Source organism: Lathyrus oleraceus, chromosome 5 (genome assembly GCF_024323335.1).
Source record: "Lathyrus oleraceus cultivar Zhongwan6 chromosome 5, CAAS_Psat_ZW6_1.0, whole genome shotgun sequence".
NCBI lineage: Eukaryota > Viridiplantae > Streptophyta > Magnoliopsida > Fabales > Fabaceae > Lathyrus > Lathyrus oleraceus.
The window spans coordinates 167,007,998-167,030,036 of NC_066583.1; the positions used below are offsets into that span (position 1 = coordinate 167,007,998).

The window sequence follows — 22,039 nt, forward strand, 5'->3', positions numbered from 1 at the left end:
TAAGACCCAAAAAAAAATAATCATAATAGACATCTCAAAATCAAATGAGTTCATTAACTCATAAATGAGTTTTATCTTTTTTGCAAACTAACTTGATATTCATCTTATGAAGCACCAAAATTATAACAAGTAAGAAGTGTCACAATGATAATAATAGATTTTTTCAATCATACTGAATCAAATTTCTCTTTTCAAACAATTCTTTATGACACTTGATACTCTAGTTTTTTTAGGAGGCTGAGTTTTATCTTCAAGAATTAATTTTAATTGAGATAAAAAACAATAATAATATTCTCAAGACACGTTACAATATTTGTCTTAAAATATTATTTAACTTGGGACTAAAGTTTATATTTCTCAAACTTTTCAATAATTTTAGATGGTCACAAGTCCGGATTGAATTAACTATAACAATATTCAAATTTAAAAGACAAATTGAATCCATCATTAAAAAAAGAAGAAGTTAAGATATTAAAACAAAACTTTATTCATTCATCAAATTGTCTTTTAAATACAAATCTAAACTTATAATGACAATCTAAAATAGTTAAAAAATAAATAATAAAACATCAATCTTCACCAAATTTATCCCCTTTAAATTGATGTATTTTTCAACACCATTGAACATTTGTGAATTCAGATCATATTTTCTTATTATTCTTTATTTGTCCGTATCCTTGGAGGTATTTAATGAGTGAACACTATTTTATTTTCTCTTGCTTCAATATTTTATTTATTGCACACTTTATGAAATTATTCTATTAAATAATAATTTCCAACTTTAATAGTTATGAATTTAACTGTATATAGTATTAGAAAACCTCTCTTAATTTGCCTTAATGACTTAGTCTAATAGTCTTTATGACTTGGTCCACTATTTCCACTATTTGAGGAAATCTGTTATCATGTGTTACCGTTAGCTTTTTTGTATCTTTTGCTATATATTTACTGTAACTCTCAATTGGAATGATATATGAAATAATACCATTCAATGGTTCATGAGTTCCAATATGGTATCAGCCTGATATCTTTCCTTCTCCTCCATCTTGTGTGGCTTTCCCTTTCTTCCTTTCACTATTTTGTCTCCTTCTTATCTTCTCCCAACACGTGCCATCTTTTAATTGCTTCTTTCCAAAATTTCCAGATTATATATCTCCACCCTAACGAAAATCCCTCACTTGTCCTCGTCACTCCCCTTCTTGATCATACCAACTACAACTCATGGTCAAGAGCCATGAAAGTTTCACTAATCTCAAAGAACAAACTCCGCTTCATTGATGGCACCTTCGCTCAACCCGCCGCCGGCACCACTCTTTACGATCCCTGGCTTCGATGCAACAACATGGTCCTTTCTTGGCTGCAAAAATCGGTTTCTGAAACCATTGCTCAATCAATTTTGTGGATTGATAATGCATCAGTTGTTTGGAAAAATTTAGAGACACGGTTTTCTCAAGGCGATATATTCAAAATCTCCGATCTTCAAGACGATCTCACCAACCTGCATCAAGGTACCCTCGACGTTTCCACCTATTTTACCAAACTCACATCTCTTTGGGAACAAATTGACGCATTTCGACCAACGCGGGATTGTACTTGTGCTATTCCATGCACCTGTGGTGCCGCCTCGGATCTTCGTCGATACAAAGATCAAGATCGTGTTATCAAGTTTCTTAAGGGCCTAACTGATCAATTCTCTACGGTTCGCTCTCAGATTCTTCTGTTGGATCCTCTCCCCTCCCTTGACAGGACTTTCTCCATGGTTCTTGGCCAGGAAAGACGTTCCACCACCATCCCTGTTGAATCACCAGACCCACCTTCATTAGCTATGCAATTTCAACCTTCTAACAACTATGGGGGAGCTCGCGGCAATGGTTCTTCTCGCGGTCGCGGCCGCTCTTTTCCGGGTCGTGGTGCTTCTTCACAATGCATATGCACTCATTGTGGTCGTAACAATCACACCATCGATACCTGCTTCATGAAACACGGCTACCCTCCCGGTTATCAATACAAAAGCCAAAAGTCATCCATCAACAACGCTATGGCTTCTCCTTCGCTCGAAACTCCGGTTGATTCTACTTCTGTACCCTCTATTGCTACCATTCAGAGTCAATATAACCAGATTCTACAAATGCTTCAACATCATCCCTCGTCTGCTTCCGCTCCTACTACCTCTGATGCCACTCATCTACCTAACATTAACTCTGTTTCTCCTCTCATCGATGGTAAGCCACCTGTATATTGGGTAATTGATACAGGTGCTACTCATCACATCACTCCGAATTTACGCAATTTTCACTTTCATTGTTCTGTTCCCCCCATCCACATGAAACTCCCTAATGGAACCATTGTTAAAACTGACATTGCGGGCACGGTTCATCTATCTAATTCCTTAATTCTCTCTAATGTTTATTATATACCTACTTTTCATGTTAATTTAATATATGCTACAAAATTTATAGATTCTTCTGGCTGTACCCTTTGTCGCATCCTGCGAAAAATCAACCGGCGAGCTAAAAATAAAAACACACAGAGCCGCCACTGTGCGTTATTTATCCCCAGATAGGGAAAGGAAACGCTCAGAGAAACCTGGAAAGGAAATGGTCTTGCGACCAAAGAGAAAGGGTAAGGGAGTCGGTTACGCAAGGGGAAGGTATTAGCACCCCTCACGTCCGTCGTACTCGACGGGATCCACGTTCTAAAATAAAGAATAGGTTGCTAAAACATCACACACACACAGGGAACGCAGGTGGGGTTAAGAGAAGGGAGCTCGATAAGACATCGCGTCTTATGCCTACATATCTCGTATGGAACGAGAATCAGAGCCACTGTAGTTCGGCTTACGCACGCCAAACAACACAAAACAACACAAACAAACAAGAGTGGCAAACATGGAGCCCGACAACCACTGGATGGAATTACGTCGGCATCCGAACCAAAACACACTCAAAAGGGCAAACGTGGAGCCCAACTGCCAATCACTGGGCTTACGTCGGCATCCGAACCCAAACACACAATCAGATAACAAGTAAACACACGCAAAAAAGAAAAAGGTTGCCCGGAGTGGTCTCGCACGACCACCTGCCTACATACCTCGTCTGGAACAAGGATCAGGGCGATGTAGTTCCTCTGAAAGGGAAAGAAATTCTAGCCAGAAACCAGGGAAAGACACACTACTAGGGAGCTGGACTCGAGCCTAGTGTTGTCATGCATCGTTTACCCTAAGTTCGGTTTTCTATCCTACTTGCATAAGCAAACTACTCCTATCCAGGAAGGAAGCAAGCACACAAGCATACAGAATAATTCAAGCATACATCCAATGAGAACAAGCATCTCAAACAGATATCCACATAGCACGCACTATAACCAAACAAGTGGCTCACACAATAGGTTTGACTGCCTCAGCAAGTCGTCTGTACGGGCTGTGTTTGCTCTTAACCTTGCCATTACGAGGCTAAGGTGAAGCAGATGAGAGGTGAAGTGAGGATCAGACCTCACAACTCTTATCCCTAACCAGGGAGAGCTTCTGACAAATGAGCATGGGTCCAGAATGGGGGAACCCTTCTATACTCAGAGACTCTGACACAATGTGCACTGCACAGGATCTTGGGCTAGGATCTCAATGCTACAACCATGTAATGGGAGCAAGGAGAAGACTCAACTGAATAGTGGGGGTAGACTGCATACCCCTACCTTCCACCAATTGCCTTGATTAAGGACTTTACCTGCTTAGGCACAATATTAAACAATCACAATCATTGCCTCTTAAGGAGGACTTCAGACATTTGCCCGGCCCGGTAACAGCCGGGTCTCCCAGACTACATGAAGTCAAGAGGACCTACCTCAAGCGGTTTACACAACCGAGCAGCAGCTACCAAGCAAGTTCTTAAAAGAACTAGAAGCGGCTAAAGGTACCTGTACAAAAGCTAACCAATTAGCAACTCAGACAAACAGTCAGAAAACAACAAGTGTTCAACCAATCAGACTATACAAACTAATGCACAACAAAGCAAGCTCAAAACTCAAGCCCAAGCTTCACAACCTACAAAAACAAAGTTATGTTAGTGTACAAACATCAAACAACATCAATTGCATTTAACTTGATTCATTCTCCATGTGCATTGTGCTATTCATCCTGAAAAATCAAGCAAACATTAGCAACTAGACCACTAGGCCAAGCCTAGGGTCCAAAGGCAAGAAAAATTCCTAAACAGCAAGGTATCTCTAACCAAAGTCAAATTAATGTCAAACAAAAGCCAACACACTTGGTCCCATATCCATATCATTCATTATATTCATTTTATGCACAAAACAATCCAAACTAGTTCAAATGGAACACCAAACATCCAAACAGAACTATTGCATTCAAATCCATATCAAAACAAATCCAAAAAATCTCAAATAAATTACACCTAAACAGGACCTAATCCAGGTATGGCACACCAAATTTCAGCTTAATTGGGCAAAGGGAACCATGTCAATGAAAATCAACAAAAACAGACACAATTACATGCTCCAAATCACAACATCAACATATGCATTCACTTCAAAAATTCATAACTCAATGAAAACAGTAAAGAAATGAGTGAGACCAAAACAGGGATGCCACATCATGTGTCTACAACTATCATACCAAATTTCATAAGCATTCAATACCATATGAGCATTTCACATTAAATCTACCAACATGTGTCACATGAACTTGTATAATCAACCAACAGAGATGAAAAATAGCAATCAAATTGAAAATGCCACATAAAATTCCACAAAAATTCACATAGCATCTTAACATGTTAATGAACATCCATGCAAAATTTCATATCATTCTAACAAGCCTAAGTCATTCAAATAAATCCAGCAAGTTGACACAATGAGGTGTGACACCAATTGTCACACCTAAGTTCCAAAATTCATAACTCAATCACCAGGAATCAAAAATTCACAAAATGTACATGTAAATCATCATCAACCAGTCTACAATTACCACAAAACTTTCCAGACATTTCTTTGTAAGCATGAGGATTTCACAATCAAAATGGTAGAATGTATCAAAATGTCACACATGTTAATCAACCCTAAGTCAAACACAAATGTTACCATGCACAACTTCAATCACTAGGTCAAATAAATTCTACATTCAAAAAGGAAGTCAACACAAAAATTCCTATATTTTTCTGATTTTCTATGATTTTTTGGTGAATTTTCTAAGGTTGAAATGAATTTTTTTGAATTTTTTAGAATTAAATTAATTAATTAAAATTGCCAATGGCACAATTGTAAATAATGGAGGCGGGAGCGGGAAACGCGTTATTTGAAAATTCAAACGGAATTTCAGATCAAATGCTGCTTTGTTCATCGTTTTCGCCCAGATTTTCCAGAAAAAGCAAGAACATGAAGATCCATGAATCTCAACCAAAATGAACAAATGGATAGCCGTTGGACTCGTCTAAACATGTAGATCTCAAATATCAACTTAATCTAACCTAAATGTTGCTATATCACGCGAATCGATCAACTTAGGGTTTTGGTTCGAAACTTCAAATCGAGATTACATGAGCTACGATTCACCATTCGCAAAACTACCTATGTCACGATGATCTTCAATCAATAAACTACAAAACGCATACAACAATTTGAAAAACCGTGACATTCGAAAAACTCGTGTACCTGGAATGGCAGTGTCGTATTGATGCTCTTTGCGTGCTTTTCTCCACAAACAGATGTAGAAGGATGATGAGGAAGGTGAGTGATGTGCTTGAACTCAATTGATGTTGCTCCTATTGCATGAAAACTCGTTTTGCCATTGATGAGTGCACTTTGGACAGCTGCGAATCAGTGCTTCTTTCCTTCCAAACTTCACAAACAGATGGAGAGGATGATGATACAAGATCAATGCAAGAAGAATTTCGAAGATTGAGCCAATATTGAAGAAGATTGATGGATTTGAAGGTTTTGTGTTCTTGAGCAATTTGAGAGAATGTGATGAGTTTTCAGATCTGGTTTTGGAAAGTGTGTATTCTGTTAGGATTATTGTGTGATTAGAAATATATATGTGTGCTTAAACCATGATTAACCATGTTAATTAACCAAATTGCATTTGTTAGTGAAAATGGTTAATTTCAAGTAAGGGCAAAATTGGAATTTCACATGCCAGCTCATTGCCACCTCATGGACAGCTCACACACTCTCAAAATGACATGTGTGAGCTGTTGCAACTTGTTTCACTCTCATTGGATGAGTATTTTGGAAAATCACCATGTAATGCCACTTTGTCCAATTTTGCAATTTCATTTTAATGGCCAATTTTCAAACCATAAGCCTTTGCCATGAAATGATGATTCCAACAACTTTTAAATGCCATTCATGAGGTGTAGCAAAAATCCCCACTCAAAAATTCCAATTATTTCACAAGTTGGACAATTTTGCCCTTGGTCCATTTTAACTGTCCAGTTGAAAATTGACTTTTTGCATTGACCACTTTTGGAAAAATCCAATTATGCACCATGAAAGTACATGTCAAATGGAGTTTGTGCATATAAAGAACTTGCAATTTGGACAAACCATGTGGAAATTATGGCCTCCTGATTATGGGTCATTTTTGAATTTCACTGAGCCCTAATTTTCCAACCATACATGAGATTTTCAAGTTCTCGGACTTTTTGGAAAGGTGAGAACAAGATCTACAACTTTCATGTTGAACAAATTTTCATTTGAAGCTTCCTTGGACACGTGGCTTTGAGGTCAAAAACTTTCCATTTTTGGAAACTTCAATTACAAGTCACTTTCTATTTTTGGCAGTTTTTGTCCTGACTTGATTTTCTTCATTTTTAAGCTTTGCAATGTCAAATAACACTTGTTCCAACATGAATGAAGTGTATCCAACTCATTTCCACCTCCAAATCCATCAGATCATGTACAGTTGACCACAGTTGACTTTTCAACTGACAGATGAATCAGGCAATGCATAGATCAAATTAAGCCCCAATCTCCAACTGAAATGGCTCAAGGGTGAAACCCTAGCCTCAATAAGCATAATATAATCATAGAATGAACCCCATAACCATCATAAACCCCATCTCCTGATCATGCCCTGATTGGCCCGATGCAGCTGATTAGGGTTGACCAGTGGTCAAAACCCTAATCTCAAGGAATGAGCTTCAATCTTCTGATGACATCCAAACATGATGATGATGATGAATCATTGCAATCAAGATGAAGATCAACATCCATTGAGAATCACAAAACCCTAATTCACAGCCCAATCCTCAGATGATCATGATCAGTCAATAAACCCTAGGCTTGCACTTTGACTTCCTCATCTTCTGAACAAGACTTGAGAGGATGGCTTGCACAATGTAACCACATGATATGCAATATGCAATGCCTAATGACCTAAAAATGTATGTAATATGTTAATGCTAGTCCCAAGAGAGGAGGGCAAATTTTGAGGTGTTACAGCTGCCCCTATTCAATCCACTGTGAACCTGTCGATACGAATAGCCTCGGCTTTCGGATGATCAGGATGAAGAGTGATTGAATACCAAGAAACAGACGAACAATTTGCACTCTGATGGGATAATAATTAACAACGCCTGTCAGCATCGGCGTAGAAACACACTTGAAAGCGTCGACCTGGATACCAAAATAAATGGTAACACAGGGATAACCATGGTCTGAAAACCACACATCCACGCGGGATTATCATCTCTCTCTTTTCCCTTTTTCTTTCTTTTTTTTTATTTATTTTTTTTATTTTCTTGAACCCCGAAATTTTTCTTGGTCTGAAAACCACCTCGGTCTGAATACCGCTTCATCGGCCTGATCGCCACTTCGGTCTGAACACCGGAACATCGGCCTGAATACCACAAGTACATCAACCTGATTGTCGGAAACTTCTTCGATCTGAGAATCGGAAATTGGGCCTGAACGCCACGTCGGTCTGGATACCGCCTCGGTCTGAGCACCGGAAAACTGGTCTGAACACCACTTCGGTCTGATCACCGGAAAATTGGCCTGAATGCCACTTCGGTCTGAGAACCGGAAAATTGGCCTGACTGCCACAAGCTGCACCGATCTACATGTCGGAAGCTTCTTTGATCTAAGAATCGGAAAATCTGGCCTGAACGCCACTTCGGTCCGGACACCGCCTCGGTCTGAACACCGGAAAGATTGGTCTGGATACCATAAGCACATCAACCTGATCGTCGGAAACTTCTTCGATCTGAAAATCGGAAAATCTGGCCTGAACGCCAAATCGGTCTGGATACCGCCTCGGTCTGAGCACCGGAAAACAATTATGGATTATCATTCCCATCTCCGCTCGGTAGAAACTTTGATGCAACATCACCTCCCAAACGGTAGCCACGACTTGAGACTAGCTATGCTTTTAATGATGCATGATTGATTTTTCTGCGTAATGCTCCACGATTATGGAAATGCTACGCGACTATTTATTTTTCTATGCAATATGCCATGCTATTTTTTCATGATGAATGCATAAAAAGGAAATATCCCCCTCAAGGGACTCTTCTGAGGAGTACGAGACACTCTGCTGAGGAACTCGTCACTGCTCTGATTTCCACCATGCTGGGGAATAGCACTGCTGCTGGGAATAAGGCAACCCTTGCCGGGGAAGAACCTCCTTTGCACCCAATCCGCTCGAGAAATTGCTAGGGATAAGCACCGCCAACACTCTGTGGGGATACAACAGTCTTTGATTTACTGGGGATATCAATCCTGATTCTGCTTCAGGAATCCTCACAGATACCTGACGACTTCACTGGGGAAATGCTCACAGCAATTCCGCTGGGGAAATAGCAATCTCCAGACTCAACTGGGGAAACATCAATTTGAAACCTGCTGGGGATAACCATCCTGACCCTGCTAGGGAACCGCATACTACTCCGCTGGGGACAACCCATGCAATCCATAGATAGCATCAACTCAGCTGGGGATGCAGATATCCGTCCGCTACGGGAACTTGTTCAATCCACTGGTAGGATGAACACTGCTGGAGATATATATCATTGAAACCCGCTCCACTCGGGGAGTAGCAACCTTCTGGCCTGGCTACTGAGGAAACACCGTTGTAAACCTACCGGGGATAACCATCCTGACTCGGCTGGGGAAGTCCACAAACCTTGGATCTGTTGGGGAGCTAGTCCTACAATTCTGCTTGGGGACCTAGCTGGAAAAATGAGAAAAGTTGGTACAGAACACCCGTCGACTCGTCGAACCACGGTATCTACCTCCCAATCTCGTATCAGCTTTCTACTTTTGAGAACTCCCAGACTCGTCTAGACCCTTTCTGCTCCATCATCTTGTACTCCCAATCGCTCGGCGCTCGACGAGAAACGTATTCCTGGGATTTATACATACTTTTCAATTTTCCGACTTTGAAGAGTCTTCTTGATTAATTCCAAAGGTCGTCGTACGTCTCTCGTCGTCTCTTCATCGCCCTCCTTCGTGCACTCGTCCCTGATCGAACTCTGCGGGGAATTACATACTTTCAAATCTTTCGACTTTGAAGAGTCTTCTTGATTATCATCAAGGATCGTCGTACGTCGCAACGTTTCTTCATCGTTTTTCATTCATTCGTCCCTGCGCGAACTCTCTGGAGATTTGTTTCATCAACAGCTTCCACATCACAACCTGCAAGTGAGTGAAAATATCTAACAGTACCTGCAAAACAGATCGTTAGATAAAACCGTGCCCCAGGCGTGTCAAGATTTCAACACTTGGGTCACTCAACCTTCCAAATAAGATTTCAAGCTTTCAATCTTATAAACATGCATTGGAAGGGACCTGTATGTCTTAAAATGCAAAATTCTTTATCAAAAATATCTGGATGTTTTTGCAATCAAAGCAGTAATGAAAAACAAAAACAAAATTATTTGACTGAATATGCATTTTATTGATTGGAAAAGTGTGGCTCAAATTGAGCAATACAAAGGAAGCAATTCCTGAAAAGAGGTAATTGCGCAAAAGGAAAAATCTATCCTAATGGCAATGTGAAACCCGTGATCTCATCGAGTTCCAACTCGGTTACACCCCATATGTCCTCAGACTCTCCATGCTTTCTGCCTTCTGAACAAGATGATTCCGACTGATCCCTACCGGGTATTATCCGTGATGCTTTAACCAAAGCGCAAACGATCATGCTGGACGCAGTTGTTCGTTTCAATCCCTCTTTTGCCTGGACCGCCCTTTCGGGTTTTCAGTCCACCGGGATACCCTTTTTTGCCCAAGTCGCCTTCTCAGGTTTTCGACTTGCCGGGTGTACAATTTTCTCATTTTATCCCTAATTTTTGCCCGAACCTTTTTCTGTTTTTGGTTCGCCGGGATGCCCATTTTTGCCTGGACTATTTGGTTCTTTTCGTCCAGCGGGTCTCTTTTATACGAAGTATTTTTTAACTGCGTCCGCATTCACAGGGGATGGAAAATCTTCGCCATCCATGGTTGTTAACAACAAGGCTCCGCCAGAGAAAACCTTCTTGACCACGAATGGACCTTCATAATTCGGTGTCCATTTGCCCCTTCTATCGTTTTGAGGAGGAAGGATCCTTTTCAGCACCATATCACCCACGTGATATACCCGAGGTCGCACCTTCTTGTCAAAAGCACGCTTCATCCTTTGTTGATATAACTGCCCATGACAGATGGCCGCTAGCCTCTTTTCTTCTATCAGGCTCAACTCTTCGTACCGGGTCCTTACCCATTCGGCCTCTTGCAACTTCACGTCCATCAGGACTCTCAAAGAGGGAATCTGAACCTCAACAGGTAACACAGCCTCCATTCCATATACCAATGAGAAAGGAGTTGCCCCAGTAGACACACCGAAGATCAATACCCAGGATACCAGTTTCCTACTCAATCACACCGTCGTTGGTGTATTCAAACGTTATCCGGGCAACAAAATCTTATTCTCCTTAACCTCCCCATCAGACATCAGAATCCGTTCGGATTTGGGGTCAGGCCCCTCCTCCGGGATCGGTCACTCTCAATCTTTCGATTTGAGTACCTCGAGATGTCCTCATCAGGGAACTCAAACTTCATCGGTTGATAACCTCAACGGGTTGCAGAGAGATGTAATCAGACAATACACCCCTTGATTGCTTTCTGAGCGGATCACAAATCAGTCAACATTCTTTTGCTCTCTCGCAACCCGTCCGGTCGATGCTGGCTTCTCAAACACATACTCGATCGGATCCATCTCGGCAATCCACAAAGTGGCATGAATCAGCATATACTGCCTCAGTCGGCGAGCAGCCTATGCCAAAGTACATCAAGTTTTCTCGAACAGTGAATGTATTGTTTCACAGTCGGTAAACTTTTTGCTAAGGTAAATTGCATGCTCTTTTCGACAAGACTAGTCATGCTGACCCAATACACCTCGTAGACCCCTCGAGGCCGTCAAATACAGAATTGACAATTGCTCTCCACAGGAGACATCGGAATCGGAGGTTCCTGCAACTTATCCTTTTATTTTTTCAATGCCCCTTGGCAATCATTATTTCACCTGACCGTTTGATCTTTTTTTTTCAACATCTTGAATATAGGTTCGCACGTGGCTGTTAGATGAGATGTGAACCATGACAGGTAGTTCAATCTTTCTAAGAAACCACGAACCTCTTTTTCTGTTTTTCCTCGGTTCAGGCATTCTTATTGTTCTTTCTCTTTTTTTTTTTTTTTTTTAGCAGGATGAACGTCGACTCCTCTTTGACAACGAACCCCTCAGCTTACCGGATCGCACTCTGATAGTGCCCTTATCTGAATTCAACCTCGGTTTGAATTGTCTCAACCAGTCAACCGACTTGCCCCGGTCAGCCAGATGCCCCACTTCCGTATGGGACTTTGCTATCATGTCATCAACATAGCAATTGATTCCACGATGAATCATATCATGAAACAAAGTCACCATGGCTCTCTGATAAGTAGCACCAGCGTTCTGCTTCTCTGGAGGACAGTCTCCTTTCCATGGTAGCTTGTGTACAACGACATCGGTGTTCAACCCTGGCATATCCTGACACGACCAGGTGAAGGTATCCACATGCTCCTTCAACAGGACTACCATTCTGCCCTCGACTTGCCTCTGAAGCGGCTCTAATTTTCCTATTTCTTTCCTGACCTCGGCGGTGCTTGGAACAACAACTTTGCATCGCTCCTCGTGCGACTGAATCACCTTCTCCTCTTGCTTCAACAACCTGGCTAATCCCAGCAGATCACAATCTTCTTCGTCTTCTTCTTCAGCAAGATAGATTGGTTTATCGAAGTCATATGAGGGGTAACCAAATTGTTATCAATGAGATCCGGAGAATTATTTTTGATATCGGCACAAGACAAATCAAAAAAGAGAAAAATGAAAATAAACATTGCCATTTTATTTGTTTTTAAACTGCAAAAATAAATGAAAGACAGGGAACACCGCTTTTTGACTGAAAAATATCCATTTATTAATGATGCAGAAAATGCAAATTTATGAACATGAGGTGGCCCTTACAATGAACCATTACGTGTCGGGCAACACATATGGCTTCCATGCATATAAACTGAAAACAAGAAATATTACTCTTCCGGACGAGTGTCAGTGATGATCTTGTTTAGGCCTTCCAGCTTCCTGGTACACACGATTTTATCCATTGATCAATCTCCCAGTCACTGTCAGTTTCTTTACCCACTGTACAGGCGTGATCCGAATCTTCAGCAATTGCACTCACCATTGTCTGACCATGTGCCGGCATGGGATTAGCATTCACATTTGGAGACGGTGCAAAGTTGATTGCCTTGGAGTCTACCAGATCCTGGACAACATTCTTGAATGCTCTACAGCCCTCAATGTTATGCCCCGATGTTCCAGAATGAAATTCACACTGGGCGTTCTCATCATAGTTAGGAGGCCTCTGATCTGTTCTCATCGGAACCATCGCCCTCGGCTGCACCAACCCCAGATCCATCAACTTTTTGAACAGAACAGAATATGTCACGGGCGGCTTGTCAAAATAGCGATCAATCCCTTTTCCTTTCACCTGGTACCCAGCTCTCTGTTGAGGTGATTGACGTTGCTGTCGTACTGACTGATTACCAGCAGGGATGGTTACAGCAGCAGTGTGCTGGTAGTAACGATCCCTACCGTGTCCTCTTTGGGCATACACAGCACTGAATTCTCCCTCATTCTTGCGCTGACCATTCCTGAATGGCTTCTTCGATGCTGATGACGAAGCATTACCACCCTGGATCTTCCCCATTTTCAGCCAACTTTCAATTCGTTCACCAGCCACCACAATGTCTGCAAAGTTGGTTACCGGACAACCCACCATTCTTTCAGCAAAAACCCCCTGCAGGGTATCCATGAAGAGATCAGACATCTCTCTGTCCATCAGCGGAGGTTGAACTCTGGCAGCCAACTCCCTCCATCTTTGGGCATACTCTTTAAACCCTTCACTTGACTTCTGAGACATACCCTGCAACTGGGTACGACTCGGAGCCATGTCAGCATTGAATTGGTACTGTTTAAAGAATGCATCTCCCAGATCCTGCCAGCTCTTGATATCAGACGACTTCAGCTTGGTGTACCACTCCAAAGATCCTCCAGACAGACTGTCTTGGAAGAAGTACATCCAGAGCTTCTGATCCATCGTGTATGCAGAGATCTTGCGGACGAAAGCTTGGAGATGAGTTTCTGGGCAGGAACTCCCATTGTATTTGTCAAATGCAGGCGCTTTGAATTTCTGTGGGATCATAATCCCCTCAACTAGCCCCATGTTGGACATGTTGACAAACCCCGGAGTAGCATGGCTTTCCAGAGCCCTTACCTTCTCTGCCAGCAACTGAATCTCTTTGCTTTGAGGCTGAACATTGTACTGACCGAATGGCTCATTGTGCATGGAGAATTGATCAGCTTCTCGGTCCTCCTCTTTATCGTCATCAAACCCGTAGAATGGAGGCAACTGACCGTCCTTCAAATTATGCCCCAGACCGGGCCCACCACCAGTAGCAGCACCAAATCCACCAGTATTGTCATTTACCATACCCACAGTTGCTCTTTTACCACCATCCCTGGATCCACCCAGCCCCTGATTGGAGACACCATCCAGATTAACAACACTGTTAACAGCTGAAGCCCGCTCGAGCTTTTCAACTTTGTCAGCCAAAGCTTTCTGATCAACTGCAAAACCCTGCATGATGTTGATCAGCTCAGTCATCTTGTCCTTCAGCTCAAGGAGATCAGTACTCGGAAGATCCATCAGCCTAGGAGTGTTGCGTCTGGTGAAGTATCTGTGAGGACGGGTTGAGTGCAAAGGGATGACTCTACGAGCGCGAGCAATGATTCCTGCAAAACAGCAAACAGGTTAATATGCATGAATGCAACGTCTATCCATATGAGGAAGCTTCTGTCCTTTGATTCTGATTTCATCGAGACAGACAACATTTTGACATCCATATTCTGAAATTCAAGATGTCTCTCAACCAGATTCTCAATCAATAATACTCCCCATATGGCTAGACGTTGTTTGGTGCAGATGAATGCAAAATGAGAATGATGCAGATGAATGAATGCAATGCGTTGCCATCCTCCAAGTCATCTGAACATCTGTTGCTCTGAACTACAACCCTGATTTCTGAACCGATCACAACCATCTGAGGAAATATGTAACCACAAATCCGACTCAAGGGTTCCGAAATAAACGGAAGACAGATACATCATCATCATCATCATCATCAGTCTCTGAGCAGACCCATCACACAATCTCTGAATCGGCCCGGGGAATCCTGAAATAAACGGATCCCCACTGATAAATAACTCGGCCCGGGGAATCCTGAAATAAACGGATCCCCACTGATAAATCTCGGACAGCACTCCGGCGTCTCGGCAATAAATGACCATAAATCCGACTTATAAATAGGACTCTGATCCACAGAACAAAGAGTCACCATCTGAGTCACCATCTGATCATGTATCTGAAAGAATCACCCTCCCCTCACAGGTAAATTCTAAACAGGCCATCCTAAGGCGGACAATAGTCTCGACAATCGGGCAGAGATACTCAATGGGTTTGCCCTTTCGGGTGTGCCATTGTAGCTCTCCTGAGATCGTCTAAACCAAAGATCCGGGAATGATCGGTCACCAGAGTCAACAGTTCAGATGATGTAACTCAACCAAAGTGGAATATCCACAGAGGCAAGCACTATCAAATGAACCTCGTCCGGCTTGTGGTACATCATGCTGCCAGGCACATATTGACCTAACATGAAGGAGGCAACATGAGACCACACTAGTCCTAGGTGTATACTCGGGCCTGGGTTTTAGCCCCACTCAGAACACCCACCCCAAAACAGAGGAACCACCTGCACAGAGGACGGCAACAATAATAGTATGATGCATGCAAGTATTTATGCAAATATATACACTGGTTAGAATAATAAGTGCAATAAATAAAGCAAAACAAGCAACCTAAACTAATCCTAGAACGCTAGGAAGGACTCGCTTAGGGAAGATGGACCAGCACAGGTCTACATCATAGAAAGCTCCCCAGTGGAGTCGCCAGCTGTCGCATCCTGCGAAAAATCAACCGGCGAGCTAAAAATAAAAACACACAGAGCCGCCACTGCGCGTTATTTATCCCCAGATAGGGAAAGGAAACGCTCAGAGAAACCTGGAAAGGAAATGGTCTTGCGACCAAAGAGAAAGGGTAAGGGAGTCGGTTACGCAAGGGGAAGGTATTAGCACCCCTCACGTCCGTCGTACTCGACGGGATCCACGTTCTAAAATAAAGAATAGGTTGCTAAAACATCACACACACACAGGGAACGCAGGTGGGGTTAAGAGAAGGGAGCTCGATAAGACATCGCGTCTTATGCCTACATATCTCGTATGGAACGAGAATCAGAGCCACTGTAGTTCGGCTTACGCACGCCAAACAACACAAAACAACACAAACAAACAAGAGTGGCAAACATGGAGCCCGACAACCACTGGATGGAATTACGTCGGCATCCGAACCAAAACACACTCAAAAGGGCAAACGTGGAGCCCGACTGCTAATCACTGGGCTTACGTCGGCATCCGAACCCAAACACACAATCAGATAACAAGTAAACACACGCAAAAAAGAAAAAGGTTGCCCGGAGTGGTCTCGCACGACCACCTGCCTACATACCTCGTCTGGAACAAGGATCAGGGCGATGTAGTTCCCCTGAAAGGGAAAGAAATTCTAGCCAGAAACCAGGGAAAGACACACTACTAGGGAGCTGGACTCGAGCCTAGTGTTGTCATGCATCGTTTACCCTAAGTTCGGTTTTCTATCCTACTTGCATAAGCAAACTACTCCTATCCAGGAAGGAAGCAAGCACACAAGCATACAGAATAATTCAAGCATACATCCAATGAGAACAAGCATCTCAAACAGATATCCACATAGCACGCACTATAACCAAACAAGTGGCTCACACAATAGGTTTGACTGCCTCAGCAAGTCGTCTGTACGGGCTGTGTTTGCTCTTAACCTTGCCATTACGAGGCTAAGGTGAAGCAGATGAGAGGTGAAGTGAGGATTAGACCTCACAGCTCTTATCCCTAACCAGGGAGAGCTTCTGACAAATGAGCATGGGTCCAGAATGGGGGAACCCTTCTATACTCAGAGACTCTGACACAATGTGCACTGCACAAGATCTTGGGCTAGGATCTCAATGCTACAACCATGTAATGGGAGCAAGGAGAAGACTCAACTGAATAGTGGGGGGTAGACTGCATACCCCTACCTTCCACCAATTGCCTTGATTAAGGACTTTACCTGCTTAGGCACAATATTAAACAATCACAATCATTGCCTCTTAAGGAGGACTTCAGACATTTGCCCGGCCCGGTAACAGCCGGGTCTCCCAGACTACATGAAGTCAAGAGGACCTACCTCAAGCGGTTTACACAACCGAGCAGCAGCTACCAAGCAAGTTCTTAAAAGAACTAGAAGCGGCTAAAGGTACCTGTACAAAAGCTAACCAATTAGCAACTCAGACAAACAGTCAGAAAACAACAAGTGTTCAACCAATCAGACTATACAAACTAATGCACAACAAAGCAAGCTCAAAACTCAAGCCCAAGCTTCACAACCTACAAAAACAAAGTTATGTTAGTGTACAAACATCAAACAACATCAATTGCATTTAACTTGATTCATTCTCCATGTGCATTGTGCTATTCATCCTGAAAAATCAAGCAAACATTAGCAACTAGACCACTAGGCCAAGCCTAGGGTCCAAAGGCAAGAAAAATTCCTAAACAGCAAGGTATCTCTAACCAAAGTCAAATTAATGTCAAACAAAAGCCAACACACTTGGTCCCATATCCATATCATTCATTATATTCATTTTATGCACAAAACAATCCAAACTAGTTCAAATGGAACACCAAACATCCAAACAGAACTATTGCATTCAAATCCATATCAAAACAAATCCAAAAAATCTCAAATAAATTACACCTAAACAGGACCTAATCCAGGTATGGCACACCAAATTTCAGCTTAATTGGGCAAAGGGAACCATGTCAATGAAAATCAACAAAAACAGACACAATTACATGCTCCAAATCACAACATCAACATATGCATTCACTTCAAAAATTCATAACTCAATGAAAACAGTAAAGAAATGAGTGAGACCAAAACAGGGATGCCACATCATGTGTCTACAACTATCATACCAAATTTCATAAGCATTCAATACCATATGAGCATTTCACATTAAATCTACCAACATGTGTCACATGAACTTGTATAATCAACCAACAGAGATGAAAAATAGCAATCAAATTGAAAATGCCACATAAAATTCCACAAAAATTCACATAGCATCTTAACATGTTAATGAACATCCATGCAAAATTTCATATCATTCTAACAAGCCTAAGTCATTCAAATAAATCCAGCAAGTTGACACAATGAGGTGTGACACCAATTGTCACACCTAAGTTCCAAAATTCATAACTCAATCACCAGGAATCAAAAATTCACAAAATGTACATGTAAATCATCATCAACCAGTCTACAATTACCACAAAAATTTCCAGACATTTCTTTGTAAGCATGAGGATTTCACAATCAAAATGGTAGAATGTATCAAAATGTCACACATGTTAATCAACCCTAAGTCAAACACAAATGTTACCATGCACAACTTCAATCACTAGGTCAAATAAATTCTACATTCAAAAAGGAAGTCAACACAAAAATTCCTATATTTTTCTGATTTTCTATGATTTTTTGGTGAATTTTCTAAGGTTGAAATGAATTTTTTTGAATTTTTTAGAATTAAATTAATTAATTAAAATTGCCAATGGCACAATTGTAAATAATGGAGGCGGGAGCGGGAAACGCGTTATTTGAAAATTCAAACGGAATTTCAGATCAAATGCTGCTTTGTTCATCGTTTTCGCCCAGATTTTCCAGAAAAAGCAAGAACATGAAGATCCATGAATCTCAACCAAAATGAACAAATGGATAGCCGTTGGACTCGTCTAAACATGTAGATCTCAAATATCAACTTAATCTAACCTAAATGTTGCTATATCACGCGAATCGATCAACTTAGGGTTTTGGTTCGAAACTTCAAATCGAGATTACATGAGCTACGATTCACCATTCGCAAAACTACCTATGTCACGATGATCTTCAATCAATAAACTACAAAACGCATACAACAATTTGAAAAACCGTGACATTCGAAAAACTCGTGTACCTGGAATGGCAGTGTCGTATTGATGCTCTTTGCGTGCTTTTCTCCACAAACAGATGTAGAAGGATGATGAGGAAGGTGAGTGATGTGCTTGAACTCAATTGATGTTGCTCCTATTGCATGGAAACTCGTTTTGCCATTGATGAGTGCACTTTGGACAGCTGCGAATCAGTGCTTCTTTCCTTCCAAACTTCACAAACAGATGGAGAGGATGATGATACAAGATCAATGCAAGAAGAATTTCGAAGATTGAGCCAATATTGAAGAAGATTGATGGATTTGAAGGTTTTGTGTTCTTGAGCAATTTGAGAGAATGTGATGAGTTTTCAGATCTGGTTTTGGAAAGTGTGTATTCTGTTAGGATTATTGTGTGATTAGAAATATATATGTGTGTTTAAACCATGATTAACCATGTTAATTAACCAAATTGCATTTGTTAGTGAAAATGGTTAATTTCAAGTAAGGGCAAAATTGGAATTTCACATGCCAGCTCATTGCCACCTCATGGACAGCTCACACACTCTCAAAATGACATGTGTGAGCTGTTGCAACTTGTTTCACTCTCATTGGATGAGTATTTGGAAAATCACCATGTAATGCCACTTTGTCCAATTTTGCAATTTCATTTTAATGGCCAATTTTCAAACCATAAGCCTTTGCCATGAAATGATGATTCCAACAACTTTTAAATGCCATTCATGAGGTGTAGCAAAAATCCCCACTCAAAAATTCCAATTATTTCACAAGTTGGACAATTTTGCCCTTGGTCCATTTTAACTGTCCAGTTGAAAATTGACTTTTTGCATTGACCACTTTTGGAAAAATCCAATTATGCACCATGAAAGTACATGTCAAATGGAGTTTGTGCATATAAAGAACTTGCAATTTGGACAAACCATGTGGAAATTATGGCCTCCTGATTATGGGTCATTTTTGAATTTCACTGAGCCCTAATTTTCCAACCATACATGAGATTTTCAAGTTCTCGGACTTTTTGGAAAGGTGAGAACAAGATCTACAACTTTCATGTTGAACAAATTTTCATTTGAAGCTTCCTTGGACACGTGGCTTTGAGGTCAAAAACTTTCCATTTTTGGAAACTTCAATTACAAGTCACTTTCTATTTTTGGCAGTTTTTGTCCTGACTTGATTTTCTTCATTTTTAAGCTTTGCAATGTCAAATAACACTTGTTCCAACATGAATGAAGTGTATCCAACTCATTTCCACCTCCAAATCCATCAGATCATGTACAGTTGACTTTTCAACTGACAGATGAATCAGGCAATGCATAGATCAAATTAAGCCCCAATCTCCAACTGAAATGGCTCAAGGGTGAAACCCTAGCCTCAATAAGCACAATATAATCATAGAATGAACCCCATAACCATCATAAACCCCATCTCCTGATCATGCCCTGATTGGCCCGATGCAGCTGATTAGGGTTGACCAGTGGTCAAAACCCTAATCTCAAGGAATGAGCTTCAATCTTCTGATGACATCCAAACATGATGATGATGATGAATCATTGCAATCAAGATGAAGATCAACATCCATTGAGAATCACAAAACCCTAATTCACAGCCCAATCCTCAGATGATCATGATCAGTCAATAAACCCTAGGCTTGCACTTTGACTTCCTCATCTTCTGAACAAGACTTGAGAGGATGGCTTGCACAATGTAACCACATGATATGCAATATGCAATGCCTAATGACCTAAAAATGTATGTAATATGTTAATGCTAGTCCCAAGAGAGGAGGGCAAATTTTGAGGTGTTACACCCTTACTTTTACTAACAAAGATTGTCTTATTATGCAGAAAAACTCTACGAGAACGATTGGTTTAGCTGAATGATACGGAGATCTTTATGTGCTCAAAGTCCAGGCCATCCCATCTCCTTCCTCATTTACCTGTAATTCTGTCCATCGTTCTAACTTTGATTTATGGCATAGAAGATTAGGTCACCCTTCTTCTAATGTTCATAAAATCTTAGCTTCTCAATGTCCCGTTGTTACTTACACATTAAATAAAAATTCTCCTTGTCATCTTTGTCACATTTCTAAACAAAAGCGCTTACCATATCCTGATAGTATTACTCAATCTATTAAACCTTTTGATCTTCTTCATGCTGACATTTGGGGTCCTTATGCTACCCCTTCCATATGTAATCAACGATATTTTCTAACTCTTGTTGACGATTTCTCTAGGTTTACTTGGGTTATCTTCATGACCCACAAAAGTGAAACTAGGTCTCATTTGATGCATTTTATCACCTTCATTCACACACAGTTTTCTACTACTTTAAAATGTTTGCGTACTGACAATGGTCCTGAATTTTTGATGACTGATTTTTACAAATCTAAAGGGATCTTACACCAAAGGTCTTGTGTTGAATGTCCTCAACAAAATGGAATTGTTGAACGAAAACATCAACACATACTTAATGTGGCAAGATCTCTTTTCTTTCAATCTCACAGTCCTCAAAATTTATGGCATTTATCTATTGCTCATGCTATACATCTCATTAATCGACTCCCTTCCCCTATTATTAATCATAACACACCTTATTTTCTTTTATATAACAAATTGCCTGACTATGATAATTTGAAATGTTTTGGCTGCCTTGCGTATGCCTCCACTCTTTCTCATAATCGTACCAAGTTTTCTCCTCGGTCTCGCAATTGTGTGTTTTTAGGTTATAAAGAGGGAACCAAAGGCTATCTCTTGTATGATTTAACCGCTAACTGTCTTTTTGTTTCAAGGAATGTAACCTTTCATGAAAACTCATTTCCCTTTAAAAACCCTCATGATCATCTCAATCTCCCTCCCATACCTACTATCCACCATAACCCTACTGACCTTGAACCTTTCAATCTTCTTTCTCCTCCTCTTAAACCTAACCCTCCTCCTACCCCTACCCCTCCTCCCCTCTCACCACCCGCTCCTCCTCCATCTCCTCCAAACCATTCAGCCAATAACCCCCCACCTCCACCCCTTCGGAAATCCATTAGACAAACCAAAAACCTCATTACTTGAGCCATTACCATTGCAATCTTACTGATGCAGCTACCTCAATTCCCACTTCTCCTATAAAACCCAAATTCCCCCTTTCCTCTGTCCTCACCTACACCACTTGCAACACAAAATACAAACAATTCTGCCTCTCTGTTTCCTCCACCTCTTAACCCAGCACTTACACCCAAGCTTTGCAGGATCCAAATTGGCTGCAAGCCATGAAAACCGAATTACAAGCCCTTGAAAACACCAACACCTGGACCATCGTTGACCTACCCCCTCATAAAACACCTATC

General features: G+C 41.3%; 1 protein-coding gene across 1 annotated transcript; it reads left to right on the forward strand.

Annotated features, from left to right (window-relative positions):
* Positions 1–1,234: 1,234 nt before the first annotated feature.
* Positions 1,235–21,764, forward strand: LOC127079464 (formin-like protein 7). Its single transcript, XM_051019845.1, has 2 exons — positions 1,235–2,255; positions 21,424–21,764. Exons 1-2 carry the CDS (start codon positions 1,235–1,237, stop codon positions 21,762–21,764), a joined length of 1,362 nt encoding a protein of 453 aa, XP_050875802.1.
* Positions 21,765–22,039: the final 275 nt, after the last annotated feature.